This window comes from Vulpes vulpes, chromosome 11, assembly GCF_048418805.1.
Source record: "Vulpes vulpes isolate BD-2025 chromosome 11, VulVul3, whole genome shotgun sequence".
Classification (NCBI taxonomy): domain Eukaryota; kingdom Metazoa; phylum Chordata; class Mammalia; order Carnivora; family Canidae; genus Vulpes; species Vulpes vulpes.
In genome coordinates this window covers 77071395-77086795 of record NC_132790.1, presented here as the reverse complement: position 1 = coordinate 77086795, position 15401 = coordinate 77071395, and the positions used below count along the sequence as shown (strand labels likewise).

Sequence of the window (15401 nt, the reverse complement as noted above, 5' to 3'; positions counted from 1 at the left end):
TTCGGTTCCATTGCTAGGATGGCTTTTGCTCTGCATTCTGTTAGGTTATCAGCTTGATAGTAAGCTCCATTAGTAGCATTTTGGGGAAGAGGGCAAAGATCAGGGAGAGAGAGAGTATGGATGCAGCTGCCATGCAATTTGTATAGTTAGGATTATTAAAGTGGAGTGCTGCTAGAGGTAAAGGAGAAGATTGCTCTTGGGCTTATCTCTAGGGTCAGAGATTGGGCCATGATCCCACATCTCTGAATTCCTGACCACTGCCCTCATCTGACACCTGCCAAACTAAGAGGGAGGCTCTAGACCTGCCTCTGAATAAATAAATGAATACTCTGGAGCTTTGGGCACAGAGCTCCAGGTAGACACCTTCAGGATAGACCAGAGATCAACTTCTGGGGCTCTTCCTGTGATACTCTGGGTGTGTGTGTGTGTGTGTGTGTGTGTGTGTGTGTTTTTTAAGATTTTATTTATTTATTCAGAGGCAGAGACACAGGCAGAGGGAGAATCAGGCTCCATGCAGGGAGCCTGATGTGGGACTCCATCCCGGGTCTCCAGGATCACACCCTGGGCTGAAGGTGATGCTAAACTGCTGGGCCACCAGGGCTGCCCAAATCTGTGTTCTTAATCGACCCTCCAGAGGGGATTAGTTCCTTTACTGGGAAACCAGTTCCAAGAACTCAAGGAATCCAATCTAAAGAGAAAGGCCAAAAGAGGGTATTCCCTCAAAACCATTACTCACAGGAGCAGGACTAAAGCTTTTAGGCTTTTATCACTAGTAGATCCACTGCCTAGCACCTAGCACCTAGCTCCTTGGTGAGTCCCACTCCTCCTCAGAAGTTCTTCGTCTTGATAATAGAAAGATTGAGATTCTCTCTTGAGGTTAGAGTGTGCCTCATACTGTATGAGTGCCTGAAATTGGCAGATTGATGTTCCTTGTGGGACTCATTGCTGTGGGCTGGGTCCATCCCCTGAGGGAGGCTATGCCACAGTGTCACATGCCTAGTGCTCTGGAGACTGCATGACTCACATGTTGGCTTTTCTGTGGGTAGTTTCCTTTGTTCAGTTTCCATGTCTTGAAAGAGGGCATAGTAATACTCCTGCTCCTGTGTCTTGGAATATGTCAGGTGTTTAACACAATGACTAATGTTTAACTTTATTAGTTTGTTTTGCTTTTTGTTATAGCCAGTATTTCAGTCAGTTAAATCATCTGTATTGGTAAGGCCCAAGGGACAGATTCTTAGTTCTGTGGCCAGTTTCCCTTCTGTTCTTTGGAAGAGCAGCAGGCCAAGTAGGAGTGGATGACTGTGCATCTCCTCTGTGATGGCGCCTCTCCTGCCAGTCAGTACTCATTCCACACTTGGGCTTACATGCTTGCACAGGACCAAGGGGGAAGCAAGGCCAAAGCATTTTTGTAGAGAGCAAGGTGTGTCTCTGACTTCATGTAAGATGACATAAGTTTTCATGTTTGAAAGTGACTGGGCTCTATTAAGAGAAGGGCTCCAAGAAGAAACAGATGAGAGGAGTAAGATCAGTGAAATAAGATTCTACTCCTACCCTCTAGCAGGGCCGCTGCATTGTGGGCAGTATATACCCTCTATGGCTGTGTTCGGCAGCCTTGACTCTTACATGACCACACATAAAAAGCACCACATTCCTTGGTGTCATTGTTCAGACTGTGTCCTCCTCCATGCTTGTTTGGTGACTGCTGTGTGTTTTTAAGACTCCGCTGTGAAGTCTTCGTTAATTCCTCCACACCTGGTATAATTGCTGCATCCTCTGCTTTCTCCCCCTTCCCCCCCGGAAGATTTTTTTAAAAATAGTGGTTTTATTAGTATTTTCCCGATGGAATCACATATGTTGGACGTAAGAAGAAATCTACACTAAGTTCCAGTTCTTCCAGACAGGTCTCAAATGATGAACATTTTCTCTCCTCCAAGCAGATTTTGTCATAGCCCCTGTAATTATATTTATTTGTTCATTTTCTTCCCGTTTGAGTGAGTTTATTGAGGGCAGGAATCACAACATTCTTTTTTTTTTTTAAAGATATTTATTTATTCATGAGAGACACAGAGAGAGAGAGAGAGAGGCAGAGACATAGGTAGAGGGAGAAGCAGGCTCCCCAAGGGGAGCCTGATGTGGGACTCAATCCCCAGACCTGGGATCATGCCCTGAGCTGAAGGCAGATACTCAACCCCTGAGCCACCCAGGCGTCCCAGGAATCACGACATTCTTGATCTTTTTTTTTTTTTTTAATATATATATTTTTAATTTTTCTTTATTTATGATAGTCACACACAGAGAGAGAGGGAGAGAGGCAGAGACACAGGCAGAGGGAGAAGCAGGCTCCATGCACTGGGAACCCGACGTGGGATTCGATCCCGGGTCTCCAGGATCGCGCCCTGGGCCAAAGGCAGGCGCCAAACCGCTGCGCCACCCAGGGATCCCGACATTCTTGATCTTTAGCTCCAGCACTAACCATGGTGCCTGTACTAGGTAAGCAGGTGCTATCTGTAGTATTTGCACAGGGGATGAAGTAGGGGCTCCACATGCTCAAGCTGAAGACTAAAGGGTTTTAGGATCTCATGGTGAAGCATCAACTTTCGGCCACAGTTTGTGTACCTGGTCTCTGCTGGGCCCTGGGTCTGGACGGGGCTGCCTACTGTGTCACAATTAGATAAGGATATGTGGCTTCACTACACAGTTAGGCTCTTTCTCCCAGTTTTTCCTATATTCACTTTTATGAGAGTGCAGTTAGTACCTCAGCTCTTGGCTTCAAGAATGCTAATCTTGGAAAGGGCATTTTTTAAGTGTGTATGTGTTTAAAATTTTTTTTCTTGGGATCCCTGAGTGTCTCAGCGGTTTAGCACCTGCCTTCAGCCTAGGGCATGATCCTGGAGTCCCAGGATCGAGTCCCATCGGGCTCCCTGCCATGGAGCCTGCTTCTCGCTCTGCCTGTGCCTTTGCCTCTCTCTCTCTGTCTCTCATGAATAAATAAATAAAATCTTTTTTTTTTAAATAAAATCTTTTTTAAAAAAATAAAATAAAATAAAAAATAAAAACTTTTTCTTGGACAGATGTTTTATTAAATATGTATTGTGCATATTTTATTAAATCCATTCAGATGAAATTTTGATGTCATTTGAATTCTGTAGCATTTAATGAAGGAGTCTTTTTTTTTAAGGTTGCTTTCCAAAGTTACTGGAGAAGGAAAGATCCCTTTACTACCTGAGAGAATGGCCTTTATCAACATCAAGCAGCAGAGGGCGCTATGGTTTAGGATATGAAGTTGCAAAAAGTAGCTCATTGATTAACTTATTTTTTAAAACATAGCTATAGAGATACTCTTGTAGTTCTTCTCTGATAGCATACAGAAACTGTATTAATAAATATTAGCTATAGGCACAACAAGAGAGGCAGAGACACAGGCAGAGAGAGAAGCAGGCTCCCTACAGAGAGCCCGATGTAGGACTCAATCCCAGGACCCTGGGATCACACCCTGAGCCAAAGGCAGATGCTCAACTGCTGAGCCACCCAGGTGTCCCTATTTTAGCTCTTTTATGGATCATTTGTAGCATAAAGTAATTTTTTTAGGCTAGTTTGTCCATTTTTTTTTTTTGACCTTGGTGTTTGGTGTCATATCTAAGTAACTGTTGCCATGAAGTTACTCCTCTGTATGTCTTCCAAGAGTTTATAATTTTTCTTACCTTTAAGTCTGTGACCCATTTTGAGTTAATTTATGTATATGGTGTGAGGTAGGGGTCCGACTTCATTCTTTTTATGTGTGGATATCCAGTTGTTCGTTGAATAGACTGTTCGTTGAAAAGACTGTTCTTTTGTCATTGAATTATGTTGATACCCTTGTCAAAAATCAATTGACCACATGTTTAAGAGTTTACTTCTGGACTTGCAATTCTTCTTCTTCTTTTTTTTTTTTTTTTTTTAAACAATGATTACCTACTATTCAGCTGAACAATCTATTTTTTTTTATTTTTATTTATTTATGATAGTCACAGAGAGAGAGAGAGAGAGAGGCAGAGACACAGGCGGAGGGAGAAGCAGACTCTGTGCACCGGGAGCCTGATGTGGGATTCGATCCCGGGTCTCCAGGATCGCGCCCTGGGCCAAAGGCAGGCGCCAAACCGCTGCGCCACCCAGGGATCCCCTTTTTATTTATTTTTTTTAAGATTTTATTTATTTATTTATGTGAGACAGAGAGAGACAGAGACATAGGCACAGGGAGCCTGATGCAGGGCTTGATCCCAGGCCCTAGAACCATAACCTGAGCCAAACAAAGGCAGATGCTCAATCACTGAGCCTCTCAGGTGCCCCTGGACTTGTAATTGTTTATCATTGGTCTATGTGCCTGTCCTTATGCTAGTACTACAGTGTCTTCATTAACTGTAGCTTTATAGTAAGCTTTGAAATCAAAAGGTGTGAGTCCTCCAAATTTGTTCTTTTTCCAGATTGTTTTGATGATTCTAGGTTCCTTTTATTTCCATATTAATTTTATGATCATTTTGCCAGTTTCTGCAAAGAAACCATCTGGAAGTTTAGATAGGTATTGCATTGAATCTGTAGATCTATGTGGAGAGTATTGCCATTTTTTTTTTTAAAGATTTTATTTATTCATAGAGACACACAGAGAGAGAGGGGCAGAGACACAAGCAAAGGGAGAAGCAGGCTCCATGCGGGGAGCCTGACGTGGGACTCGATCCCGGGACTCCAGGATCACGCCGTGGGCTGAAGGCAGCGCTAAACCGCTGAGCCACCCGGGCTGCCGAGTATTGCCATCTTAACACTATTAAGTCTTTCCGTCTATGAACATAAGATGTCTTTTTATTTATTTAGATCTTCTTTAATGTTTCTCCATAATGTTTTGTGGTTTTCAGTGTGCAAGTCTTATACTTTTGTTAATTTATTCCCAGTTGTTCTTTTTTATGCTATTATAAATTTTATTTTTCTTAATTTCACATTTAAATTGTTAACTGTTAGTGTATACAAATACAATTGATTTTTATTAATCTTGTATTCTGCAACATTATTTGAACTTGCTTATTGGTTCTCCTATCTTTATAGCAGATTCCTTAGGATTTTCTATATACATCATGTCTCTGCAATTTCTTCCTCAAATCTTCGTACCTTTTATTTCATTTTCTTCCTTAATTGCCTTGGCTAGAACCTCTAGTACAGTGTTGAAAAGAAGTGGTAGGAGCAAACATCCTTGTCTTATTTCTGTGTTTAGGGGAAAAACTTGTAGCTTTTTACCATTAAACATTACACATTTTGTTGAAAGCCTTTGTTAGATTGAGGAGGCTCCCAGTTTCATAGTTTGCTGACTATTTTTATTATGTAAGGGTCTTAAATATTGCCAACTGCCTTTTCTGCATCTATTGAGATGATACTTGGGTTTTGTCCATTGTTCTAAGTGGTGTATTTCACTGATTGATTTTCAGGTGTTAAACCAACCTAGAATTTCTGGGATTTTTAAATCTATTCACAAGGGATACTGAACTGTAGTCTTTTCTTGTTATATCTTTGTCTGGTTTTGGTAGGGTAATACTGACCTCCTAGAATGAGTTGGTAAATGTTCTTTTCTGTTTTGGGGGAAGAGTTTATAAAAGTTTAGTGTTCTTTAAAAATGTTTGGTAGAATTTCACCAGTGATGCCATCTGGACCTATCCTTTTCTTTCTAGGAATTTTTGAAATTACTAAAACTATTTACTTGTTACAGGTCTGTTCAGATTTCTGTTTCTTCTTGAGTTCAATTTGGTAATTTCTGTCTTTCTAGGAATGTATCCTTTTCATCTAAGTTATCTAAGTTTTTGTCATATAGTTAGTTGTTCATGGAATTCCTATAATAAGCTTTTATTTTTGTAAGGTAGGTGATGATGTCCTCCTTCCATTCTTGATTTTACTCATTTTATCTTTTATTTTTTTTAAGTTTGTCAGTTTTACTTATTTCATTGCCCACTTTTAAAATCGCTTCAACAAAAAGCACTTATTTGCCTTTCTTTTTAGGATTGATTTCTTTATCCCAGGAGTCTCTGTGGTTGGTGGGTTCTCAATATGCTCCAGCCCCAGACTGCTAGAACAAGAGAGAATGATAGAATTGGCAGTGAAATATACAAACCACCCTCCTGCTCTCTGGATTCACAATCAGGTGAGCAAACCTGTTTAAACTTGGAGATCTGGCCATTGCTTCCTCCCACAAAATTTGTGTTCAGCTCAATTCATGCACCTAAGAAACCTAGCTAAGCTTGAGTGAAAAGGGTATGTGCTCACAAAGAGCTCCCCTACATCCAGAATTCCAACTCTATAATGCTCAAAGAAGCAGAATCCTTTTGATGCATTAAGGAAGACTCACAGATACTTTGAGATCTGAAAATATCTTCTGGGTTACCAGTGTTCAGTTGAATACTGCTTTAGTATTTGAGCATTTTACTTTATATGTAAGGCTTTTTTAAATTGGCTCTCTGTATGTATGTCTTGTAAATGGTAAATCTATAAATCAGATTATTTTGTCCTAACTATCCTAAATAAAAGGAATTAAACTATCATTCTGTCACTTGGAAAGGAAGTGATTTCTGATCACATCCCACTTGTGCCCACAGCTGAGCGCTGCTAAGTCCATGGTGCCATTGCCTCTCTGGAGAGTTCTTAGCACGGTATCCTGAGAAGGAATCCACCTTTGCTGCTAATAACTCATGTTTCACCATGAGACTCAACACAGTCCTACATAAGCTGACTATTCATCACCTCTGAGAACTCTGATAACAAAGAATGAGCTCAGCACAAGTCACTTGTTTGCCTTCTTAGTTTTTGACCCTTGTCTCCTTTTGCCATCCCTTTTCTTTCTAGAGTGTGCCTTCTATATTTACCAACAACCTCCATCCCGTCCCAGGCATTTTCTTATCTCCAGAAAGGAGTTACTAGTACAGTATTGTAGCTATAGACAAACTGATTTTAAAATCAAAGGGACTAGAGTTTTTGAAACAGAATAAAGTAGAAAGAATCACATTACTCAAATGTCAGAATAAAATAAAGCTATAATAAAACAGTGTGGTATTGATGAAGGGATGGACACACAAATTGATGGAAGAGAATAGAGAGTTTAGGAGTATCCAACACACATACGGTAATTTGATTTTTGACAACTGTGCTAAAGAAATTCAGTGGTGAAAGGATAGCCCTTTCAACATGTAGTGCTGGAACAGTTATTTATCCGTATGTCAAAAAAAGAATTGTGTCCTAAGTGTCATACTTTTTGATGAAAAATTCCCACAAAATAAGTTGTAGATATCATTGGAAAACACAAAACTATAACAGTTTTAGAAGAAAACATAGGAAACTTTCTAGAATTGAGGGTAGGTGCATTAGGACATGACACCAAAAGTCAAATCTGTAAAAAGAAGAGATTGATAATAGGACTTAATCAAAATTCAAAATATTTTTTTTACAAAAGATACTGTTAACAGAATTTTTAAAAAACAAGCTACAGACTCAGAACGTTATTTGCACTTAGATATCCAACAAAGGTTACTTAATATCTAAAATACTTAAAGAACTCTCAAAAGTCAGCAAAAAGAAAACGAGCATAATTTAAAAATGGACAAAAGACTGCTCCCGGCATGGAGCCTGCTTCTCCCTCTGCCTGTGTCTCTGCCTCTCTCTCTCTCTATGTCTATCATGAATGAATGAATGAATGAATGAATGAATGAATAAATAAATAAATAAATAAATAAATCTTTAAAAAAAAAGACTGAATAGATACTTTGCTACTAAGGATATAAGAACAGCTAATAATCAATGACAGGATATTGAACATCATTCGGGAAGTGCAGATTAAAACCAGATACAGGGATCCCTGGGCCCTGGGTAGCACAGCAGTTTAGCGCCTGCCTTTGGCCCAGGGCGCGATCCTGGAGACCCGGGATCAAATCCCACGTCAGGCTCCCAGTGCATGGAGCCTGCTTCTCCCTCTGCCTGTGTCTCTGCCTCTCTCTCTCTCTCTCTCTCTCTCTCTCTCTCTCTGTGTGTGTGTGACTATCATAAATAAATAAAAATTTTTAAAAAATAATAATAAAAAAATAAAACCAGATACAGTGGGATATCTCTACCCCAATGTTGGTAATCAACATTGGTAATCATATTAGAATGATTAAAGTTAAAAATTCTGACAGTACCAAATGCTGGTAAGGATGTGGAGTGACTGGAACTCTTTTATAGCTTATATTGCTAGCAGAAATGCAAGATACAGCAGCCAGTCTGGAAAACATTTTGGTAGTTTTATATGAAATTAAATATACATTTATCATAAGTCATAGTAATAGTGCTCCTGAGTCTTTATTCTAGAGAAACAAAAGCTCTGTTCATATAAAAACCTGTACATGAACATTTATAGTGGTTCTATTCATAATTAACAAAAACTAGAAACAACCCAAATGTCCCTCAAAAGGTGAATGGGTAAACAAATTGTAATCCATTCATATAATGCGTTGTTATTCAGCAGTAAAAATGGGTGAACCATTGATGCACTCCACTTGGGTGAGTCTCAGAGGCCACATATTGAGTTAAAAAAGCCAATCTCAAAGGTTACATACTCTATAATCCCATTTCTGTCACACTCTGGAGGACAGAAATACAATGAGTGGTTAACAGGGGTTAGGGGTAGGGAAAGATGTGATCATAGAGGGGAAAGCACAGGGAGGTTTTGAGGATGATGAGACTGTTCTGTATCTTGGTTTTGTTGGTAGCTAGATCCGTGTATGTGTTAAAATCCACAGAACTGTACTCCCCTCTACCCCCCAAAAAAGTTTTACTCTGAGATAATTTTTAAAAAAGTTTTTAAATCTACAGGGGCATACAAAAATATCCATTCTAATTGTGATTTACATGCCAAGTTGTTTCTGTTCAGAGTAAGGCAGCCACTTGCCCTAGCATTTCCATTCTAAGTATCCTGTCACATTTTTTACCCTCTGACCTTCGGAGTCCTTCCTTCCACATGTCCTCAGCTGCCTCATTCCTTTTTAGATTATTTCTGGATTTCCCACCCATTGCTGTCTCTCAAAAAATGCTGTAGGGGTGGGACCTGCAAGGTTGCCGTGTGCCCCTTGCTTGGTGTTAAAATGAGCTTAGTGCCACGAGCCCCCTCCAGTTATCTGCCTCCCACGTGACCTGCCCTGGTCCTGGTCCACAGCTCCCTGCTTGGTTTCATGCCTCATTGGCATTTCAATGAAGGAACTTATTCTTAGAGGCTGGAGAAAATCTCCAAGTGGCATTGCTTGAATGCACATTTTAATTGTAGTGCCTACTCCACTCTGCCCGGTGGGAGTTGCAAACAGCCTTTATGAAGTCAGATTTTTCTTGGAACTGTTCTCAGGTGGCTATTTTCCTCCTGAGGATTTGTCTTATTAAGCTATTAGAGTGGACAATGGAGGCACGTGAGTGTCTGGGTGGCAGCAGGCTGCTCTATTGGGACATGGGATAAAGTGCCATAAATGTCTTCCTTTATTTTATCTGTTTTGGCTCAGGCTCCTGGCAGGGTAAAGGGTTCTAGACAGCTATTGTGTGCTGGGCTCCAGTTGCTGTGGAAAAGTTGTTTATTTCCCAAGTAGAAAATCTATACCCAAAACATGGCTGTGTAATTGAAGGTAATGTCCTTTTACTCACTTCCATATTACAGCGTGCAGTACTTTGAGTGTTGTATTCGTGCTACCTTGGCAGCTTTTATTGATCAATAAAAGACAAAGATGGCTTTTCATTCTTTCCAGATGCTAGCAAATGAGAAGATAGATCTATTTAAGATTATTTTGTCACTCAGGAGATGGCAGGCCCCTTTATTTTTATTTTTTTATTTTTATTTTATTATTTTTTTGCCAACTTTAGGACTTTGAAAATACTCTGGTTTCAAAACACAGTTCTCTAAAGGCTTTGCTGTCATTACTAATCCTGCTGAGGATGACCACTGGAGAAAATGATTTCTTTCTCATTTCTTAGTTTCTTTTACTCGTAGATTCTTAGAGATAAAGGGAGACATGTACAGGCAAGCAAGATGGGGAGTGAGGGGACAGAGATTAAATCTGTTGTCATCATTAGGCAGAACTTTTCATACCATAGCTTCTGTTTTAGAGACTTGAAAAGAAAGGGCATTTTGAAGCACTTTGGTGGCCAGTGTAGTGATCCGAGATTGTACTTACTCCTAACAGAATGCTCCGTTGCTGCTAATTTCTCTTGTCAAGAATGAAAACCCACTTACCATCCTTCGTGTAAAAATGGCCTATATATAAGTTTAGCTGTTTTTCTTTTCCCTCCAGGAAAGGATTTCCCTTTGCTTAATAGTTTGTTACCAGAAAGGATCTCTTTTGTGAATTAAAATAATTTTCTTTTTTTTCTCACATTTCTCTGAGACTTTTTTTTTTTGAGACTAAATCTTCTTTAAGATTTAACTTCTTTAAGTTGTAAAGTTCCAAATTCAATTCATGTCAGAAAGTACTTACCTGCCTACCTGCCATATAGGGTGTCAAGGAGTGAATGCTGAGGGTTTGGTCTTTAAAAAGCACATGATTACTTATTGCTTTTTAAGAGAGAGTTCATTTAGTTGATTTACATCAGGAACATGTAATGGAGCAAACTTTTGCTCTTAATACAAATTTCTTTAGTTCTAGATTCTGTTTTTTAATGACAGGGAAGAAAGAAGCAGGTCCCCAGAGCTTTTCTCCATGACAGCTTCAGTGACTGAAACACCCTCCTCTAATAGAGCTTGACGCCAGCAAGCTGTTCTTTCGCCACACGGTGTATCATGTGATGGCCACCACAGCCCTGTGAGGTGAGCAGGACAGGTGTTGGTACCCATTTAACAGATGCAGCAGCAGAGGCTCAGAGAAATGAAGGAACTTGATGGATTTCATAGGCTGTGATTAATATTCATTCTTCTCTGACTCTTACATCAGTACATTTTCTCCAAGCTAGAGGTCTCAACTCTCTCAGATCCAATGCCCTCTTTCTAGAACTACCCGAAATGAAATTCAAAGTTAATGTAATCAACACGTGAAAAATTTTTTTTGGGGTGGCATAATTCTCCAAGTGTAATGCCAAGGAGAAATAAAGAAAACTCGTAGATTAAATAGTAATTAGGAATCCCTAATGAGAGACTATGTATTTCACTATATCAGTGGTTGGGCAGATCTTAACTAGAAGATGGAATAAAGTGGTCAGATGGCTGTTCCTCAACGCAGAATCACTGTGAGTACACTGTCTATAGATGCAGGTGGTACAAGCTGTTGTATGGAGACATGCGTGTTACCAATTGGGATGTGGTTGTCCAGAACAGTGGACATACTTGGTAATGTTCTGGATACAGTAGAATATAATCTATAAGGTGGTTACATTGTGGAAAATTCAGACTCCGCTGTGCAAGAAATATTTTGGGTTTTTTATGAATGAGTTAGGATCTAGTCACGGATCTTTACAAATTAATTTTCACCTGCATGTATGTCCCATGGGCCATTCATAAGTTTCTGCAGGGCAGTCCTGTGCATTGGAGATAATGTGCTGCTAAACTGGCTCTCTGAGTACAAAAAGTCATGACTTGCAGCATTTGCTAACTTCTGTGCTACAGATACTCAGTGGCTGATTTCAAACTGCCAGTAGAAATGTTCATGAAATTCTTCAAAAATTACCCATCAGCTGAATAGGAGCCAGCTCCAGGGTGCTGCTAACTTCACAAGACATCTAGCATCTCTGGTCCTGCCTTCTAAATGCCAGTTGGGCTTTCCAAACCATCGTGACAACAAAAAAAGTATCATCACATGTTTTGTGGTAGTCACCCCCTGGTGAGTGAAGCCGCTGCTGCCTGTCCTTGCTGCTCCAGGGAGAAGTGAACAGGACTGAACAGCACCATAGCGCAGGCCTCGAGCCTGCACAACAGCTCTGGCTGTGCCCTGCTGGTGACCTGGACGAAGCCCCCCAGTACCCAGAGTCTTCTCTGGTGAGCCCAGGGCAGCCACAGTGTAATGACACTTGCCCCTGAGTTCCATAGCTTTGATCAGAAAACAGGAGCACCATACAGAAAAGGAAGCTCCTGCTTCAGAGCTATCCCAAGTCCAGTGCCACTTTCCACAACCCAGTTCATCACCTAAGAAGTTAACAAATGGCAAGATGACCGAAGTGAGCATCCTTTTCTCTGTTTTGGAGTGGCTGTGCAGTATGGGATCATGAAGGCAGAGTGGCAAATGGCCTCTATAATGGACAAGTGGAACCGGCTCACAGGGCCTTGGGACACTTGAGAGCCGGCCATAAAAATAGTCCTCAATGCTGATAAAGATGCAGGAGGTAGATGCCGTCCGTTTTCTTCAAGAAGAGCATCAGGTGTAAGACCTGTGCCACAAAGGACTAACAGATCTTTTCTTTCCTGCCTTAGTGTACACTTGACTCTGAAGTGGCTGTGAGAGTGGGTGGAGAGTTCTTCTTTGACCCACAGCCTGCAGATGCCTCTAGAAACCTCGTGTTGATTGCAGGAGGAGTAGGAATTAACCCTCTGCTTTCCATCCTGCGGCATGCGGCTGACCTCCACCGAGAACGGGCAAACAAGGGAAGGGGCTATGAGGTCGGGACGATAAAGCTGTTCTACAGTGCAAAAAATACCAGTGAGCTCCTGTTTAAGGTAAGGGACGAGTGCACGTCTCCTAGCAAACTCATGTCATGGTGTGACTCGTCCACAGACCTCTCTTCCTGTTCCTTCTGTCTTCTGTGTGAGAGTTCACTGCCTCAAAACGCTGGACAGGGCTTATCCTTTTCAGGTGGGAATTAACGTACGCTTCTCACGCAGCACTGTGAAACAGCTCGTGTTCAGGAGGCTCCTGTGAAGGGACAGGACAGGACAGGTCTGGTGGGCTTGGGTGTGGAGGCAGAGGAACAGAAAGGTCACCACAGCCCTGAGGCTCCGCTGAGCCAGGAGACCTGGCGTGGAGGGTGCTCGCATGTCTCCGGAGTAGGTGAGAGGCAGAGTTTGGCTGCGGCTTGGTGAACAAAACCCCCACTGGTTGCATCTGTTGAAAGGAAGTACATTTGACAGGAGAAGGCTTTCACTCTGGATTGCCTTGCAGCTGCAGGGATGAACAAAAGAACAGCAACAGTTAAAAGACACAACTGTGGTCAGTGAAACTGCTGCTTAATTGCCAATGCCTGAGAGAAAGGGAAAAGAAAAAACTCCCAGAGAGTTAGTAATATGCTTGTTAGCATATTCAGATTTCAATTAAAGCCAAATAGCCCTCTGTACTCTGAATGCTCTGGCCTGCTAGGCTGCAAACAATACCTCTCTAAGTAGAGAGGAAGAGTGGCAGACGTGTGCAGAATGGGAGTCGAGGTTCAGCGGCAGTGGTTGTGCACATCTGTTTTGATTTTTAAAAATTGTAGTGTGACCAACTATGTTTGACATTCCAGAAAAATATCCTCGGTTTAGTAAATGAATTTCCTGAGAAGATTGCGTGCAGTTTGCATGTTACAAAACAGACAACGCAAATCAGTGCAGAACTCAAGCCCTACATCACGGGTGAGTCCCCTAAAGATATTTTGACTAGCTCCATGCAGTTGTCTGCTGGACGTGCTAGTTGGTTGAGTGTAGATGCTTTACTGTCCGAGGCCACTGGCTGGTAATGCCACTACCTGGAGGACTGGGAGGTGATTCCTCATGGAAGAATAAGGAGGGATTCGGTTGGATTTACTTACTATATTCAGGTTTCTTGCTGCCCATGTTAAAATTTATTTTCCGCATATTTTAAAGGGGACCTTTGCATCACACCATAGTATGCACATGGAGAATTTCTATTCCAGCCTTAACTGAAGTCATGCCATTTGCCATTAATGGTCATTTAACTTACTCGTGGTTTCCCCTGCTTGGAAAGATTCTTCACCAGTTTATTTACTTTGCTGAAGCCAGTTCTGAATCTCTACCAAAGATCAGTAAGCTAACTGGCCCTGTCCGAAGAGTGTGTTCTGGTCAGCTTCCCACTTTGCTTGCTGTCAGCTTAGGGAACCTGGAGATGCACTCTCTGCTTGCGTCTGGCGCCCGGTGCTGCCACCAGGAGCCGTCGTGTGAATGACCCCTCCCTAGACTCCCTAAGCTTTGGTTACTGGAAATAAACCCTCTTGCTGAGTTGTGGTTAGTCCTTCCTCAGCTCAGTACAGGCATGTCCGGCTTATTTGGTGTTTATTCTGTTTTTTTGGTAGAAGGAAGAATAACAGAGAAGGAGATAAGAGATCATATTTCAGAAGAGACTTTGTTCTATATATGTGGCCCACCTCCAATGACAGACTTTTTCTCCAAGCAACTGGAGAACAGCCATGTTCCCAAAGAACACATTTGCTTTGAGAAGTGGTGGTAGGGAGCAGGCAAAGGTGGAAAAGAGAAAGCCGTGAAATCCACTCAGGGCAGGAAGAGAGAAAAGATTTGTGGCACAACGGATTTACCTCCTATTCAGCTTTTTTTTTTTTTTTTTTTAGCCTGAACTAAGTGACCAGCTGGAGCATAAAAGAAAAACCAGCTCACAGACTTAGATGATAAATTTTTTTACAAAGACTTCATTGATTAAATTATTTTTACTATATTTTCTTTTATTAATAACTGATTATCTCATGTTGTATCTTGAATTGGTCAATACAGATTTTCTTTCCTCTTAGGGAAAAAAGAGATACATACTTAAACTTAATCATTTAAAAATGTGGTTTCCTGTGTAAAATGTAAGCTATCTTTATTTGATAGCAACCTTTATATCTTACGCTCAATAAACTTATAATTTAAACACATTCCTGATCATTTTACTTTGAAATTTCTATTTAATGTCTTCGTTCACTTTACTATGCCTGAAGCTTTGCTTCTTCAGACCGTCAAAGTTGGGTTTGGAAATGGAAGCTTATGAGGAAACTGCTTCAGGGAATTGAATATCTGGCATGTTGGCTTAATGTTAATGAATGTCCTAAGTATGTATCCAGACTGATTGTTAGTTTCTTCTCAAACGAAACCCTTCCTGCGCTCTGTGTCTTGGCCGCCTGCCTTAACACTCTACGTAGGAGGCGGCTTCTTGTTTGGGACAAAGGCGTCGGTGACTGCTGGACTGCATGTCGAATCTGCCTTCAATGACTAGGCTGGCTGCCTGTAAAAAATGTGCTGAGGATTGATTAGGGGGTACAGAGCCATTTCCAAATCCTGCTTTTCTGCCTTTTATTTCATTTCTTTGCCAAGGTTGTTCTTGGCACCAGTAGCTCCTCGACATACTACTCGTTGAATGACTGAAAGAAAGCAACTGGCATTTAGCTCCTTGATAAGCCTGGGGGTCAGGAGGCGGTCCCCAGAATGGGTAGAGAGAATGGTAGAGCCTCATCTCAGGGCTGCTGTAATGAAACTGCTA

At 41.3% G+C, this 15401-nt stretch overlaps 1 protein-coding gene across 6 annotated transcripts in view; it reads left to right on the top strand.

Moving 5' to 3' along the window:
- OXNAD1 (oxidoreductase NAD binding domain containing 1) overlaps positions 1 to 14799 on the top strand; it is a 37854-nt gene extending 23055 nt beyond the window's left edge. For all 6 annotated transcript variants that reach the window (XM_026006444.2, XM_072726796.1, XM_026006447.2 and 3 more), the window contains 4 exons: positions 6016 to 6157; positions 12416 to 12658; positions 13438 to 13546; positions 14224 to 14799. In XM_026006444.2, the coding sequence (XP_025862229.1) occupies positions 6016 to 6157; positions 12416 to 12658; positions 13438 to 13546; positions 14224 to 14378 (649 nt within the window). In that variant the 3' untranslated portion in view covers positions 14379 to 14799. The remainder of the gene's footprint in view (positions 1 to 6015; positions 6158 to 12415; positions 12659 to 13437; positions 13547 to 14223) is intronic.
- Positions 14800 to 15401: the final 602 nt, after the last annotated feature.